This window comes from Chrysemys picta, chromosome 13 (assembly GCF_011386835.1).
Source record: "Chrysemys picta bellii isolate R12L10 chromosome 13, ASM1138683v2, whole genome shotgun sequence".
In the NCBI taxonomy this organism is placed as follows: domain Eukaryota; kingdom Metazoa; phylum Chordata; order Testudines; family Emydidae; genus Chrysemys; species Chrysemys picta.
The window spans coordinates 25372361-25389768 of NC_088803.1; the positions used below are offsets into that span (position 1 = coordinate 25372361).

Genomic DNA, 17408 nt, shown 5'->3' on the forward strand with positions numbered 1-17408 from the left:
GTCAGGCAGGAGCCAGGGCTGTAGGACCCTGCAGGGTGGGAGGGTCGCAGGGCTCAGGCTCCAGCCTGAGCTTGTACTTCTACACTGCAGTTAAACAGCCCCTTAGTCCGAGTCAGCTGGCATGGCGTTTTAATTGCAGTATAGACATAACCATCGAGGCCAGTGGCCAAACTCCCACTGAGTGTGGTAGAGTCTGGATTTCATTCTAGATAGTTAATGTTTTCTAGTATTTTGTCTTCACGCGTTTAAAAAAAAAAAAAGACAATACCAATAATTCCACCAAAACCTGGTGAGATGGTTTCCGCTGGAAGGTTTTGATCATGGTAGCTCAAACAGAAGTTGTGGGCTGGATGCAGGAATTGCTGGGCGAGGTTATACGGGAGGTCAATCCCAATGGTCCCTTCTGGCCTTGGAATCTCTGACTTTGTGAGCAGGAGGAGGAAGGCTGGTCCGTACAGAAGTCATTCTCCAGACTGCTGGCACTGGTGATGCAGCTGTCTGCTCAGAGGGAAGGACTGTTACATTTTCAAATGTGTGTTTGCGCCCTTCTCATGCACGTGCAAAGCTCAGCTGTGCAGTCATGAATCCCCGGCGTGAGCGCTGTGGGCACACGTGTCAGGTGTACGTTTGTTCACTCACTTCCAAAAGCTGAGCTTCTGAGGAAGCAGATGGCTTTATTTACCATTTGGTACCTTTCTTACTAAAACCATTCCAGTGAGGATTTGGGAACGCTGCAAGCCAAGTTGGCCCAGAGGTGGGCCATGCAATTTCCTGCTCTGAGCTGCTGCTCTCTTCCCTTCAGTCAGAGCAACAATCATGTGCATTTATAGATAAGTTTAGACTTTCTAGCCACTTCACAAGAATTAACCAGTGGGGATGTGAGGCCCAGAATGCAATGCTGGTCCTGAGCTGAGGTGCCTGGCTGCATTGCAAGCTGGGGCTTGTTGTCCCTCTATTAAAGAGCATCTGCTCCATTTTATGCCACCTGGTGCAGCTCTTAAGAGTCCTTGCAAGCTCTCAGTGTGGCCCTTAGTTGGGCAAATTTGGGGCACCTCTGTCTTAAAGGGGCAGTGCAGACTTAGGCAAGGCTCCAGCTTAGAACTGGCTGCTTCCCTGGTTGGTCTGCTGAGTTGTCCCTCCTCCAGCCCATCATGTTAGTTCTTGAGACATGAGGACTCCCTTCTGCTGCCTGCCCTCAAGAGTGGAGCAGCAGGACAGAGTGATGCCCGCACCACTCACTGTGCAGACCCCTAGTGTCCTGGGTTTGTTGCTGCCTAGCTGTGATGCTGCAGGTGTGCGAGAAAGAGACTGTTTTGCATCAGGCCATCTGAAGAGCTAGTGGTTACATTTTGGGCTGGTGTTCTCTAATTTGACATGTTTGAGACTTGTTTGGTTTCTGAAGCTGATCACATGTGTACATGAAGTTCTTGGGAGTAACAATTTCCGTCCCTTGGTTTTATATTGGAGGCATTTTCATCTAGAGCAGGGGTAGGCAACCTATGGCACGCATGCCGAAGGTGGCATGCGAGATGATTTTCAGTGGCATTCACACTGCCCAGGTACTGGCCACCAGTCCGGGGGGCTCTGCATTTTAATTTAATTTTAAATGAAGCTTCTTAAACATTTTAAAAACCTTATTTACTTTACATACAACAGTAGTTTAGTTATATATTATAGACTTATAGAAAGAGACCGTCTAAAAACGTTAAAATGTATTACTGGCACGCGAAACCTTAAATTAGAGTGAATAAATGAAGACTTGGCACACCACTTCTGAAAGGTTGCCGACCCCTGATCTAGAGAAATACCTGCGTGCTGTACTTGGATGCTGGGGAGGTTGGGGGGGGTGGGTGGGTTGGACTGCTGTACTCTGTACTGCACGGTTCCAGCCCCTGCCCTTTATTATACTCCTAATAATAATAATAGCTATATAGGGCTTTCCAAAGGTGGGTAAGCATCCCTGTGATACAGCCTTTCATTACATGATTGGGCTGCTCAATCCGCACTGCTCCCCAGGGCTGTTTGCTGAGTTTAATTGGATGCAATCGCAGCCCCAGCGACTCCTAACAATGCAGGTCTCTTGCTAAAAGGCAGCTTCATTGCTAAGGATCCTTTCTCCAAACACGTCTCCCATGAGGCCGCTCTGCCCCCTGGAACTCGCTGTTCCAAAGAGCTCACTGTGTGTTCTTCCTTTCCAAACAGCGATGGTATTTCTGCCCTGGTGCTCTGATCCAGAATAGCCCCTGGGAACAGTCAAAACCCAGCGAGTTGTACGGGGCGTGTTGGTACAAAGATTTTCTTTTCAGTTTTTAATGCCAGTGTGTACCTGCAGTGGTATGCGTCTTGCCCCGATGGCCTGGCCTGGTGCTCTGTGGGCCACGTTCGTTCACCCAGTGCCTTGTTCTGTTGTTACTGTGGTGAAGTTCCCCGCATGAAGGAGGCGGTGTGGCCAGGGCTCTGGTCTGGGAGGCAGGAGGTGGGCTTGCTCTGTTAGTCACCCTGGGTAAATCGATGGCCTGGCCTGGTGCTTTCTCCGATTGCTGCTTCTCAAAAGTGGCATGATTAGCTGGCACAAAATGGCACCTGGAATCGTGAACTGGGTTGGATTTCTCCCCTTTGGCATTTCAGGAGTTCTCATTCATCTGGTTGTTTGTTCTCCCTGCATTCTGAGGAGCAGCTAGGTTAGCCTTGCTGGAAGGTAATCCTTGATTGCCTGACTGATAGTCTCTATTTGCTAACAACAGAGACTGGTCCCCATAGCCACCCAGCCTCGGGACTCTGCCTGAGTCTCAGCCTTCTGAGTGTTCCTGGGCCAGGCTTTTGGCAGGCTGGGAGCCACAGGTGCCAGGCTTGTCGGTGTGGGAGGGAGGTGGGTCCTGACTGAGCAGGTCACAAAGAAGGCTCTTGGGGAGTCTTCCTGTTGGCCAGATTCATGCCACGTTTCACTGGCAATGAGCATGAAATGGAGCAAATTTGTGGCTGGCCTCATATTTAATATGCACCCTGGACACCACAAGTCTCAGGAATGCAAGTAGCCTCTGCCCAGGGAGATGGAGCATGGCATGCTAGGACCTGTAGTCTGCAGAGCACACCTGTATCATTACGTATGTACTTAGCACCAGCAATGTGCTGCCCAGCACATAGACACCCCTTGCCTCAGGGCTCTTCCCATCAGGGCAGCCATGGGACGTGGAGCAGAACTCTGTGGGCCACGTTCGTTCACCCAGTGCCTTGTTCTGTTGTTACTGTGGTGAAGTTCCCCGCATGAAGGAGGCGGTGTGGCCAGGGCTCTGGTCTGGGAGGCAGGAGGTGGGCTCGCTCTGTTAGTCACCCTGGGTAAATCGTGTGCTTTGGTGACCCTGCCTTGCCCCTTGTGTTGTCCTTTACACCTTTGTAAAATGCCATCAGAGCAGGAGTCTCCACTCACCCCCTTTGCCTAGCTGAAAATGGCTTCAGAAGGTGGGAGGCAGGGAAGACTTGGGATCTGCTTCCTGGGCCTCTGTTTCCCCATCTGTGAATGGGGTTCCGAGCCCAGCTCCGGAATGCCTGGTGGAAGGGCTGTGTACATGCTATGGGTCTCTGGGGTGGCGGCCGAGGAGTTTGCATCGCATAACTTAGCAAATTCAGCAACTGAAGTGAGGGGGAGAGTGCTGTGCGAGTGCTTCCCGATAGCAGATCGAGCTGGTGCCCTGGGAGATGATGCCTCGTTTTATCATCTGAGTTGACATGCTGGCTGAGACAGGCCTGCTAAGCCATTGTTCGTGTCCCCTTTTCATGCTGGCTCAATCAAAAGGCTTTCTAATGGGTGCTGTCCCATGACTGGCTTTCTGGGGCTGATCACAGCAAGTGACTCATTGGCCTGAAAAAACAAGGGACTTTATATCCCTGCTCCCACCCCCAGAATCCACTCAGTAAAAGCCTGAGGGTTTCAGGGAAGGCAGCAAAGAGTGGGACCTGCAGAGGAATGGCAGAGACCTGCTGTCTGCGGTGGAGTCCTGCAGCTGGGGCAGCCAGGAGTGCCAGCTGGTGCAAGCGCTCTCTAGAGCGGGCGATGGGTAACGACTGGAGGAAGCCCAAAGGGAGGAGTTCCCCCTCTCACCTAGGGTTGTGTGCTGCCATCTGGATGGGAATTGTGGAACCTGTGGGGGGAGGGACGCTGTATTACCATCTCTCCGCCCTCGGACCTGTCAGTCTGGGGAGGGACTTCGCCCCTCTCAGCTAGCCCAGGCTTTCCTGCCACATCCCGCACTGGAGCCCTTGCCTGCTTGGTTGTTCCTGTGGCACCAGACAGTGATGTTCCCAGTGCAGGGTTCTGAGTGTCCAGTGGGATGAGGCAGGAGAAGCTGGGCTCGGGACCCAGGGCACTGTGGAAGAATAGGGATGGGAAGAGCTGCTGTATTAGCCGTCTCTCTCCCTCCCTTTCCTCTCACGTGGGAATCCTGCCGTGCTGGGGATGGCTGGTGTCTGTGTTCTGTGCACAATAAGGCCTTTTCTCTCGCCTGGCCGCGTGGGAATCCCTAGCACTGTACATGTTAAAAGCATTTCTTACGTATGTGGAAGGGAGGGAGCTGACTAAGGACTAGCCCACTCCTGGGGAGAAAGGGGCTCAGTGGCAGGACTTGCCCCAGGCCATGCAGCCAGCCAGGTTCCTAAGGAATCTAAATGTGTGATTGCGCACCCCTGCAGTGCCCTATGCTTGTGTCAAGCCAGCCATTTGCAGATGCAGTCACTCGCCTGGTGTGCAGCCCTGGACTCTGCATGCGTCAGGAGTTCCGTGGATCTCTGAGCCATGAACCAAACCGCCTCTTGGGAGCTCCTGGCTCCCTGTCCTGAGCTCAGCCTGCTAGGCAGTACTGCCCCTGAGCTTTTCCTTAGCAAAGGAGGCCCCATTGCTTGAGGGCTTCGAAGGAGATGTCTGGTGCTGCCTTGCCAGGGGCAGAGTGGAGCTGCGGGAGCACTCCTGAGACATAGGGGAGTCAGACACGCTGTACTGGCCGCTAAAGGATTAACCGAGGTCTCTGCTTAGCAGAGATCCCTCCCTGGGACGCGCACACAATCTGCTCTTTAACCTTTCATTTTGGCGTTAATGTTGCTTAGTGTTGGCTCCTTTGCCATAGGGTGCCAGGCCTCCTGCAAAGCTATCGCCTCCTGGAGAGCTTCAGGGCCGCGAGTTCACCTGAGACTGGCTGACTCTGTCCAAAGGGACAGCCCAGCGCCGTGGCCTGATTTGTTTTCCAGCTTGGGGGAAATAAAGGGGGGGGGGCTGGTAAATGTCCCACTATCCTCCCCAGGTGCGGGTGTGCCTCTCTGCATGGCAATGAAACCCCAGAAACTGAATGGGATTGCAGACTGTGACAGGTCCTGCTGCCGCTGTCACCCCCCTCTGACTGGGGCAGGGAGAGCAGAGCGTCCCCTTTGTGCTGGGGTGTGTTCCAAGAACACTCATAGGCAGCAGGGCTGGGCTGAGGACCCTTCGCTGGGCTGGGTCAGAGGTTGGAGCGCAGTGCAGTCTCTCTGTGAATCGCTCCAGCACGAATGGTCCCCAGGGCCGTCTGCTGCATTGACAAAAGATCTCTTCCTTGTCAACCTGCATTGCTCTTGTTTTAGCTGCTGCTTCTGTCTGTGCTTTGCCTGTCCACACCCCCTCCTTCCTTTTTATTTCACTGTAAATATTTACGGCCCCGTGCTGCACCTCCCCCTCTTGTTGCCCTTGCTGGAGTCTCTCAGGTTTGATTTGTTTCTGCGGGATGTCAGGGTTACTCAGCATGCTGTCATTGCAGGGGGAGTTGGGTGTTCTGGAATTACCGCCAGCTCTCTGTGAGCAGGAGTGTGTGTGTGTGTGTGTGTGTGTGTGTGTGTGTGTACCCCCAGAGAGTCAGTGCCATGTTCTTTCACAGGCTGTCAACATGGGCAGCAGTGCACCACTGGTACAGTGGGGTGAGTTGGGAATGCTAACGAAAAAGCAGGAGCCCTTTATTATTCACACGTTGCTCTTGTGTAGCCCTAAAGAGACCTTGGCTAATTCAGCATGTGCCTGAGGCAGGGAAGGTTTTATTAGCTCCATTATAAAGAAAGGGAAACTGAGGCACTGAGCAGTTATGTGAATTGCCCAGGGCTACACAGCGAGGCAGCAGGAGAGCCCAGAATAGAACCCAGGTGTCCTGGCTCATAGCAGCTGACTGTGCCCTCTGCTAACAGCTGGTGGGGGCCTGAGCACTGAACTAAAGCCTGTGGTTAGCAGGCTGCAGACTGCTCTAGCAAGTCCTGTGTTCTCTGTGTGTCTGTTCGGGACAGACTCCAGAGCCCATGTACTGGAAGCACGTGCACCGGGAGGACATCTGAGATCTCCCAGACTGATGGCACAGGGCTGTGCTGCCCATGTCCCTAGCCCAGGCTGCCTGCCCGCCCCTTCCAGAGCCTGGGCACAGCGACACGTACGCTCAGCGCTGGAACTGGCAGGAGATGCCCCACAGCTTGCAGAACCCTAAGCAGTTCTTGCCGCTGCTTTGGGGCTGACAGCCCCCTTGATAGACAGCGTGGGGACCAAGCCCCACCCCCACATAGGAGGTGTTCTCTCCTGGGCCCTTCTCTCGGAAATGGCATAGAAAGGTTCTGTCCTCTGCGGGAGCACAGCCGAAGGATTGGCCCATCCAGTGCTGCTGGGGCCCAGGTGGGGATGTGCTTAGGGAATGAATCACACAAAGTTGAGCCTCCTGGCCCCTTGGCTTGGGCTGGGTCAGCCTAGTGCCTGCTGCAGGTCAGCTGGGGATGGTAGGGAGAGGAGCAGGAGTTTGCACATGGCCAGCCATTGTCTAGTGCATCGTGGACCGTGGCAGAGAACTGCCATTGTCCTTTCGCCCTTGGCACCTAATGTGCTGTGCAAAACGATGGTGAGAGTCTGAGTCCAGGGCGTGTGTCCCAGGCTGGTGAGAGCATTGCAGGGCAGGGCACCCAGGCTGGGCCCCAGAGGGGGAGGCTGGAGCTATCCCTGGGCGGTGCGCTCGCTCCCGACATGTGAGATGGTCTCTATTACTCCCTGTGGCGACAGCAGCCTCTTGGGGGCTCAGGCTGCAATCCCTCGCCCACCCCTATGGGAAGCACCTGCTGGCATGGGGCTGGGGTCAGGCTGGCTCACTCTTGCAGGGCTGGGCAATTTCACGTTCCTTTGGGGAGGGATCTGTGTAAGTGGGACATTGATTTTGCCAGCAGGTATAACGGCAAAACCGTAGGGGAGGCTGAGCGCAGGGCCTTGGTAATGCTGCTGTGTGGATCTTTCCCTGCTGCATAGGAACCCCTGCCCACTTTTATCTCCGCATTGGACACGGTGTGTGGGTCATAATCACCCAGGTCTAAATAGCCGTGTCAGTGTAGGGAGGCAGGTCGGTGATGGGAGTCACAGCGTGGGGTGGTCGAGCGGCCAACTGGACTCATGTAGCTGTGATTCTCTCCCATCCCTTGGCCTGTGTGGAGCTACCGGTGCAGGGAGAGAATGGAGCCAGCGTGCTGGGGCAGGGCTGGGGCTGCGTGTCACAGGGGTCCATATGGCTGCTGCAAGGGATGAGCATGAAACGAAGCAAATGGGCTCCTCATCTTTCATGTGGATGGGCTAGTGGTAAAAGCACAGCAGTGGGTGGGAGGAGACCTGGGTTTTATTCTAGCTCTGCCCCTGGCCTTAGACAAGTCATGGAATGAGACTGTGCCCTGGTTTCCCTGTCTCTAAAAGGGGATAATATTGCCGTACCTCAAAGGGGGGGTCGTGAGGCTCAGGGGTGACCTGGGAGGAGGGTTTGTGCCTTTGGGGGGGTCTAGAAGGGCTGGGAGGTTTGTTTTGGGTTTGGTTTCTTCACCTCAGAAAGCTGAGGGTCGTGGAGCTGCGGGACTCTTTGGAGAAATCCTGCGAGTTGGGAGCTATCTCAGCCCTATTCGAAAGGGGCCACCGGGGAAATGAATCTTTAACAAGGAGAGATTCTCCCTCTCCTGTTTCCCAAGAGTTTGAGTTAAACACAAACAAAAATTGAAAGAGCATTCCCAGCCATGTGATCAAACCCACTCCCCTGTCATTGGTGGGTCAAAGGTCTCCCTCGGTATGGCCCTGCCAGTTCTCTAGGCTCTGCTGGCGCAGAGGAGATGCAGCCTCAGGATTTCAGATGTAAAAAACAAGGAGGAAACACAAAGCCTTGTTAAAACCTTGAATCCTCAAGCCCTGTATCCAGTCTAGGGAAAGCAAATGGGGGAGGGGCCTGCCTGCGTTCCTCACCATTGCTTGCTTGCCAAGGGATTTGGAAGAAAGAGTGTGGGTGGGCGGTGCTAGCAGAGGGCAAGTCCTATTCTCACTGGTGGTGGCCAGTGAAGACTGCGGGTGTGGCTTGTAATAGGCTCAGTGGTCTCTGCAAACCCCTCCAGGCTCCTAGGCAGCCTCGTAGATCTATCTGGGCTGCACGTGTCGCCCTTTCAGCAGTTCCCCCTAACTTGTCTCTAAGCCATCCTGAGGTCCTGTACAGTTCGGCCCAAGTCCCCTGGGTGTCAGCAGCCACCACCCTAGTGGCTGCAGGGGAGGGGAATTGTCCCCCTCCTGGGTTTGGCTGGCGCAGAGCTCTCTCTGCAGCAGTATTATGCTTTCTCTGATCCCAACAGCAAAGCCTTTGCCTCTTCCACTGCCACACAGTTGGGTGCCCCAAGCCAGTTAGCTTAGCTGGTTAAAGCCTGGTGCTGATAATACCAAGGGTATGGGTTTGATCCTAGTGTGGGCCCAAGAGGCAGTGTGGGCTAGTGGATTGCCTTTGCGGTTAGGAGCGAGGTGGTTATGAGTTCTAATCCTGGCTTTTCCTCTGCCTCTGGTAAATCACAGAATTATCTGGTGCACCCCAGACAATGGAGTAGGTAAGCCCTGACCCAGGCTGAGGCTGCTGTGCTGGGGGGTGGCTTGCTGTCAGCAATGACTTGTTTGCTTATGAATCTACAGACATATTCAGACTGGGAATAGGGTGTACATTTTGAACAGTGAGGGTAATTCATCATTGGAACAATTTACTGAGGGTAAATGGGTCCTCATCTTCCTCATCTGGCCATTTGTCCGTCAAGATGGGCTGTTTCTCTAGCAGATCTACCCTAGGAATGGTTGTGGGGCTGGTCTCTGGCCTGTGTTGTACCGGAGGTCAGGCTAGGGTATCAGTGGGCCCTTCTGGCCTGGGAAGCTGTGGATTCATAGATTCATAGACTCTAGGACTGGAAGGGACTTTGAGAGGTCACCGAGTCCAGTCCCCTGCCCACATGGCAGGACCAAATACTGTCTAGACCATCCCTGATAGACATTTATCTAACCTACTCTTAAATATCTCCAGAGATGGAGATTCCACAACCTCCCTGGGCAATTTATTCCAGTGTTTAACCACCCTGACAGTTAGGAACTTTTTCCTAATGTCCAACCTAAACCTCCCTTGCTGCAGTTTAAGCCCATTACTTCTTGTTCTAGCCTTAGAGGCTAAGATGAACAAGTCTTCTCCCACCTCCTTATGACACCCTTTTAGATACCTGAAGACTGCTATCATGTCCCCTCTCAGTTTTCTCTTTTCCAAACTAAACAACCCAATTCTTTAGCCTTCCTTCATGGGTCATGTTCTCTAGACCTTTAATCATTCTTGTTGCTCTTCTCTGGACCCTCTCCAATTTCTCCACGTCTTTCTTGAAATGCGGTGCCCAGAACTGGACACAATACTCCAGTTAAGGCCTAACCAGCGCAGAGTAGAGCGGAAGAATGACTTCTCGTGTCTTGCTCACAACACACCTGTTAATGCATGTTAATGGATCTATGAATAAATTTATTCATGGGCCTTGAGAGGCAGGTGGGACCATAGCTCCTTCTTCCTGGAGCTGCAGGCTACCCCTGGGGACTGTGAGGACACTGTCCCGCCTATGGGATCACAGTGGCACCAGTGTTTGTGGTCTGGTGCTAGCTGGACCTGTGGCAAACTGAATTGGCATCACCCTCCCAGGGGAGTGGAGCCCAGTGACTTGCCTTTCATCTGTGGGGAGGCGTCTCTCTCAGGCACAATGGCCCTGTCGCCACCAGGCTCTGCCACTGCAGCACACTGCTGCATGCCCCCCTCCCTCGGCCCCTTGTCTCCTTCCCCATTATGCTGTCGGCTTGCCCCGTCCCTGGTTATGGAATCCAGCGGGGCTGGCAGGCAGTGTGCACTCATTTTGCGCCCCCAGCGCAGGACCCCCGACCGCTCTGCTCTGCTCCTGTAGTCAGGGTGCAGTGACGCAGCAAGTGTCTGCGTGAGGGCAGCTGGGTGCACGTGAGGGGCTCTGAGTGAGGTGGGACTGGAGCTCACAGGCAGTGCCGGCTACATCCAGCCGTACTCCGTTCCTTTTTCCAAGCTACTCCTGACGACCACCCCGGCTAGACAGCGTTATGGCTTGGAAGGGAACGCTGAGATTGAGCGACAAGGAGCGTGCTCTGGAGCTCCGGATTTGCAGAATACACAGTCCTGCCAACAGCACCCGGAGCACTGTCTGTGCCTCACCACTAGTTAATGCAGCCTGCCGGGGGAGCATGAGCACCCCCAAAACTGCTTCAGGCTGATGAACCTGGTGCATGGCGTGGACAGTACTAGGGGGAAAGGAGCTTCTTTCTGTGGGACGTCTGCCCTGCAGGCTGAGGCCTGGTGTTCCCGGGGGGCAGCTCAGGGCAGCAGATGAGAAGGACTGGGTGGGTGATCTGTGGTGGGGGCTTTTCCTGTCAAGAGTGGGCCTCTCTTATGCACGTGTCCCTCTCTCTCAGGATGAGATCGAAGAGCTGCGTGCAGAGATGCTGGAGATGAGAGACGTCTACATGGAGGAGGATGTCTACCAGCTGCAAGAGCTCCGGCAGCAACTGGACCAGGCCAGCAAGACCTGTCGCATCCTGCAGTATCGGCTGCGCAAGGCGGAGCGCCGCAGCCTGCGCGTGGCACAGACTGGGCAGGTGGACGGCGAGCTCATCCACAGCCTGGAGCAAGACGTCAAGGTAAGACGGGCCCAAGCCACATCTGCTCTGGCTTCTGCTCTCAGAGGACAGAAAGCTGTTAGTTGTGGGAGCTCAGATGCTGCAGGGATGGGAACCTTGCCAGAGAGATCTCTGGGGTCACGCTGCCAGGTGAGCTGATGGTGTGTGCAGGGCCCCAGAGTTGGACAGGACTGACGTGTGGTCCTGTCTGAATGGTGATTATTTCTTATTAACCATGTTTATTGTGGCAGTGCCTAAGGATCGGCCAAGACTGGGGCCCCGTCGTGCCAGGGACTTTGTACTGCAGATGCACCCACGGGCTCCAGCCAGGCCCAGGCCCTGCTGCGCTAGGTGCTGTCCAGACACATAGGGAGAGACAGCTCCTGCCCCAGGCATTTCCAATCCTAGTTAATAGGGGCAAGACCCAACCAGTGGTTGAGACAAACCAGTGTGGGGAGGGTGGGTGACAGTACTAGGAGCCCAGGCCAGCCATGGATGGCCCAGGACTGGAGGAGTGGCTCAGGCACTGTCATCACCAGGCCGTGGGGCCAGGGCTCTGTTTCTGCAGCCAGGAGCATTCCCAGGAGTCAGGGAAGGGTTCTGGCTCCTCCCCGGCCCCTCTTGGCTCGGGTGTGCAGACCCTGCGCCAGGAGGCGTGATCCCAGCGCACGGAGCGGTGCCCCGGTGTGCTTAGAGTGAGCTGGATCAGCACTAGCTCGGGTGCCTGCATGTGCTGTGTCGCACCATATGACCGCAGTGTAGGTGTAACCATAGTGACCATAATGGTGCCAGTGCAGCTGAATGCCCTGGGCTGCGTTCGCCATCAGGCACCATAGGCCCATGCGTGGAGTCTGGCTCTGGGGCGGGTGGTACCACTTGCAGCCAGAGGTGTACGCTAGGGCAGGCTGCCCCAGGCGAGGGCCCGAGGGCCCACTGCTGCTCTTTTGGTGGCTGGGGGTGGGGACCCTGCTGCTGTGGCTCTGAAGGCAGCTGGGTGTGGAGGTGCCCCCCCACACACTGTCGGGGTGACAGGGAGGCCCTGTGGCAGTTACTGGCCTGTGGAGGCTGCTGTCCTACTTTCCCTGGGGTGGAGCAGAGGAGTGGGTCCTTTGGAGGGGTGGGCTTCTCTCTGGCCCAAGCAATGTGAGGGGAGGGGCAGGGTGGGGGTCGGCTGTGCCCTCTCCACGCTGGCTGGCTGTGTGGGGTTGAACTGGCCAGTCCCAGGGACCGCTGGGCTCATCTCACGTTGCAGGTAGCCTGTAAGGTCCTGCCCCTCCCCCTTGCCAGAGGGGGTCCGGCACTGTGACCCCATAGCCCTGCATCTCCCTTCCCTCTTCTGCACAGTGGAGCCTTGGGTTGAGATTTCTGGGCTCCCCTCTCCCATGGCAGCATCTTTCTCCTTGGGATGGGGGGGTACGGAGGAGTACAACTGCAGCAGGAGCCACGCTTTCCTCTGTCGTTCCCCTCGAATGCCCCTTCGCTTGTGCCGCCCCAGTCTGATGTGTGGCTGCCCACACGGCGAGTCCAGGGCTCCTGGCCTCTCGGGCAGCGATTTGCTTTCCCACCAGTGCTGCTTCGACTCCCGGAGCTGAGCAGCTGAAGGGACCAGCGAGGGCGAGCTGTACCTGGGAGCTGGCTGAGGGTCTGGGCTAGCTAACTGTCCCAGACAGCTGGGAAAGGGGGCTGCGTGGCTCCGCTGCTGCCCCAGGGATGGTGCGGGCTCGGCACTGCAGCACCCACGCTGCCGGATGGACGGCTGTGTCATCTTGTGCCCTCTGCGGCATGATCCCAGCCTCAGGACCTCTGCTAGAGCACTGGGAATAGCACAAGCAGCAAGGGGGCAAGGGACAGATGTGGGGAAGAGGTCAGGGAAAGGAGCTGGGGGGGAGGGAGAAAGGAAAACAGGAAGGAGGGGGCGGAGAGAGGATGGGATGGAGAGGGAGGAGAGAGGGCTGGTTTGGTACAGCTGGGCAGGCCATGAAGCTGCAACTTTTTCTGACCCTCTCGGACTGTGTGGGAATTGTTCCAGCTGCAGAGTTGTAGCCTGCAGGTCTCCGACGGGAGTGTCGCTCCGAGATGCAGCTCGCCCCATTGTGGTGGTGCTGGCTGTGCTCAGTGACCTGGAGCCTGGCTAGGACAGAGGCTTGAGCCTTCCTGACAACAGGGAATGGCTCCCCTTTTCCCCAGCCCTAGGTGAAGCCCTTGTGGAGCCACAGCTGGTGTGTGTGTGTGTGTGTGTGTGTGTCCTGGCTCCTACCACATGTCTCTGCCATGCTGGCAGAGCTGAGCCCTTGTTGGTTGTAGCTGGTGTCGCTGAAGACTGGTTTACAGAGTAGAGCAGAAGTGATCTGAATTTTGTGGGGCTTTAATTCCTAGCACCCCTCAACTGGTTGCTCCCCACTCCTCAGTAACTATCATTGCATCCAAGACCAACAGACAGGCACATTTACCAGGTGTTCCTGCTGAAGTGATCAGCAGTAAAACAGAGAAGTGTTGGCACTTGAACTGCCATCCTTAGGGTTCACTGTTAACATCTATTGAGTTCACAGCTTTTTACGAGTTTCAAGACCACTGGGGAGGTGACGATGGATCAGCCAAATGCTGTTCCCCATTGGAAGGTGACCTTTACAACCATTACACGTAGAAACTTAAAAAACCTAAGGCCTGGTCTATAGGTAAATATTACATTGGCCTGGCTATATCGCTCAGGGATGGGGGAAAATTCTGCACCCTGTGCTACGTAGCTAGGTCATCCTAACCCCCGGTGTAGATGCAGCTACGTCAGTGGTTCTCAAATGTTTGTACTAGTGACCCCTTTCACATAGCAAGCCTCTGATTGTGCCCCCCCCCTTATAAATTAAAAACACGTTTTAATATATTTAACACCATTATAAATGCTGGAGGCAAAGCGGGGTTTGGGATGGAGGTTGGTAGCTTGCGACCCCCCACGTATAAGCTCGCAACCCCCTGAGGGGTCCCAACCCCAGTTTGAGAACTCCTGAGCTATGTCAACAGATGGATTCTTGCCGACCTAGCTACCTCCTCTCTGGGGATGGGGGTGGATTAACTACAGGGATGGAAAAACCCTTTTGATATAGGAAGCAGCAGTGCCGTAGCAGTGCAGCTGGAGGCGCTGGAGTGTAGCTATACCCTTCAGCTGTAGTTTGCCCACCCCTGACCTTTTTAAGTTGACCCCTGCTCTGGCGCTCCGGCCGGCGCTGGGTCAGGGCCGCACCATGCGGCTCCCGGAAGCCGCGGCACGGCCCCGCTCTGGCTCCTACGTGCTCCAATGGGAGCTGCAGGGGCAGTGCCTGCGGATGAGACAGCTTGCACAGCCGCCTGGCTGCGCCTCCATGTAGGAGCTGGAGAAGGGACATGCTGCTGCTTCCAGGAGCCACTTGAGGTAAGCGCTGCTTGGAGCCTGCACCCCCTGAGCCCTGCCATGCCCCAACCCCGTATCCCAGCCCTGATCCCCCTCCCACCTTCTAACCCCTCGATCCCAGCCTGGAACACCCTCCTGCACTCCAAACCTCTCATCACCACCCCAGAGCCCGCACCCCCAGCTGGAATCTGCACCCCTTCCCTGCCTTCTGAACCCCTCGGTCCTAGCCCAGAGCACCCTCCTACACTCCAAACTCCTCAGCCCCACCCCAGAGCCCGCACCCCAACCCCAATTCTGTGAGCATTCATGGTCCACAATACAATTCCTATTCCCCAGTGTGGTCCTTGGGCCAAAAAGTTTGCCCATGCCTGCCTTAGGTTCTGCAGCAGGAGCATGGGGGTCTCTAAAGCCACTGGGTTACAGATAACAAGGGGAGCAGGCAGCTGCTGGGGTGCAGGAAGAGCCGGCTTGTTAAGTCTTTACTGACTCTCACCTGACAGTCCTCGCCCCTGCTCCCAGCTTCAGATCCCCTGCAAACCGTCGCCCAGAGAACCCAGGCCTCCAAATCAGCAACCCTGCGAAGAGCTGGAGCTGAACCAGGCCCCTCCCCCCAGCTTGGCCCTGACCCCTTCCTTTCTGCGGTGTCTGCTGATCCCCATAGGGCCGTATCACTCCCCTCTCTGGAGTCGGAGATGCTGTGGTCCCCCTGTTGTCTTTGTGCAGCTCAGTGCAGCTTGGCAAGGTTAGTGGGCAAGGCCCTAGCCTGCCTTTGCCAGTATGCGGTCTTCACTGCTGACCGTGACAGCGGGGATCCTGCTTCTGGAAGCTTGCAGGGCACCGTTGCCCCTCCCTTTCTCTTCTCTGGGCCCATTGCAGTGCTGTCTGCTCCCCAGGCAGAGTGCCTGGCCTGGCCCAGGGCTCCCTCCCAGGGCCAATCAGCAGACATGGGACTAAGGCGGGGGGCTGGGGGGAGCCAGTTGTGTCTCTCCCAAATGGCTCCTAGAGTTCACACTGCGGAGTCACTGAGGGGCAGAAGTAGAAGGTAGCTGCAGCAGCTGGGCAGGGCCTGGCTTCCCCTCCCTGCCTTGCTGTGCATAGGGAGGAGGAAGTCTCCATGTCCCGGCTCTGTAATCTCTCTTGCACAGCCAGAGCCCAGGCGGCACCTTCCCCTCCCCCCCGCTGGCTCTCCCAAGAGCAGGCAGCGCTGCTTAGATTAGCACTTGGCTGTCTGTGGTCATGAAGCGCCTTTCCATCCTCGCGTTAGGAAGCTGAGCAAAGTCTGAATTTGAGCCAAACAAGGGCCCTTACACAAAGGAGGGGTTGGGTTGCCAAGTGCTCCAGGCACCAGAAAGCGGCTGATCCTGGAAAAGAAACATACCACAAGTGAGTGATGGCGGCTCCTCCCCAGCATCCGGCGCTAACTGGCCTGTAATTATGAGGCGAAGTCTGAGTGTGTATTTAAAAGCGAGTCTCTTGCTGCCCACACCTGCTGGGGACAAACCCTGTTAGAGCCAATAGAGCAGAACTCTGCTCTCTGCAACCAGTGCACCCAAACATATGGGTTTATTTCCCTGCTGCTCTCGTGCTGTTCCTCTTCTGGGCCCCCTGCACTGCTCCACCGACGCACAGCAACCCTGGCTTCATGCTCCCAGATCCCTTGTGCAGTGCTGTCAGATAGTGTAGCAGCAGTCAGTCGCCTTCCCACATCCCCTGTGCAGTGGACTGAGTGCTGGGTTGAGTGCTGGGTTGAGTGCCCTGGAGAGAGCCTGAGCCCCTGTGGATCTGCATGACATGCCCTGGCCTCTGTCTTGAGACCAGGGTTAGAAAATGGGACCAATGCCACGGAATTAGGGGAATTTGATCTCTTGTCCCACAATTCCCTGGACTCCTGGAAGCCCTTTCAAAATCTCCCAGAAGCCATGGCTTCTGGAAGTTGCCCCAGGGGACTGGGGGACAGGCACCCACAGGCAATGTGACTAGTGGTGCTGTCTAGTGTTACTATGGGTGTTGGTCAGACTGCAGCCCCCAGAGCAGCAGGTCTGAGGCCCGGTTCTGCAGCTGTCCAAGGAAGGCCTGGGTGTTCGGGCCTGCCAAATCAGCTTGTTGTACCTCAGGGCCGTGAGCAGGGGCCCTGTCTCCCCAGGGTTCTGCACACCCCAACCGGCACAGTTTGTTTGCTCTGCCTTGGAAATGAGTCCGGATGCTGACACTTGTGTTCTGAGGGTGGAAGGCTTGGCTTAGCTTTGGAGGTCGGGGTCCAAGAGTGGGGATCAGTGTGTCAGGCATTGGCTGCATCTTCCTGTTCCCTTGCCGTGAGCCTCGCAGCAGGAAGGTGAATGGTGAGGCAGGGTGCCTGGCTTCACGGGCTGGCTCTGTCCTGGGAGCAGGAGCTGGGAGCGATTGCTCCAATATGTGTGTCAGTCTGTATTGTCCCTACACCACCCGCCCCCGACTCCCAGCAGCTGCCTCTTGGCCATGTTCCCATGCACAGGAATTAAGCACTTTGCTCATCAAAGCCGCCTTCCCCATGGAGACCCACAGCCATGTCCGCATTCCTAGGGCGCTGTTTGCCATGCAGCGGTGCCCCCTCAGCTCGCTTACCGGTTCCCAGAGACCAGTGTACGCTGGGGCGTTGCACAGATATCTGCAGAAGGTTAAACAAGGGACATCTCCTTCCCCTGGCCTCTCAGCTGTGCACTGGACAGTTGTGTGTCTTTTCACACACACACCCACTCTCCTGCCCAGCCTGTCAGTCAGGGCTGCCTTGGGACCTCCCCTCCCCCCAGCTTTTGCAGCTGCTGTGTTGCAGGTTCCCATGCTGGCCTGGTCTGGCATGGAGATGACACCCATTGGTTCCCTCTCTGCACTGCAGCTGTAAGCCACCCCCATTTCAGACACAGCCGCTGGCAGAGGGTGGTGCCCCGGGATCGAGGGAAAAGGCTTTTCCAGCCTTTGGGGCTGTGCAGGCCTGACTCAGAGTGGAGGTGAGACGAGAGCTCCTGGCTGGGGAACGAGCTGGCCCAAGGAAGAGCCAGAAGC

General features: G+C 55.9%; 1 protein-coding gene across 2 annotated transcripts in view; it reads left to right on the plus strand.

Moving 5' to 3' along the window:
• MTCL2 (microtubule crosslinking factor 2) overlaps window positions 1-17408 on the plus strand; it is an 85865-nt gene that overhangs the window by 13067 nt on the left and 55390 nt on the right. For both annotated transcript variants that reach the window (XM_005295425.5, XM_005295424.5), the window contains exon 2: window positions 10784-11008. In XM_005295425.5, coding sequence (XP_005295482.3) covers window positions 10784-11008 — 225 coding nt within the window. The remainder of the gene's footprint in view (window positions 1-10783; window positions 11009-17408) is intronic.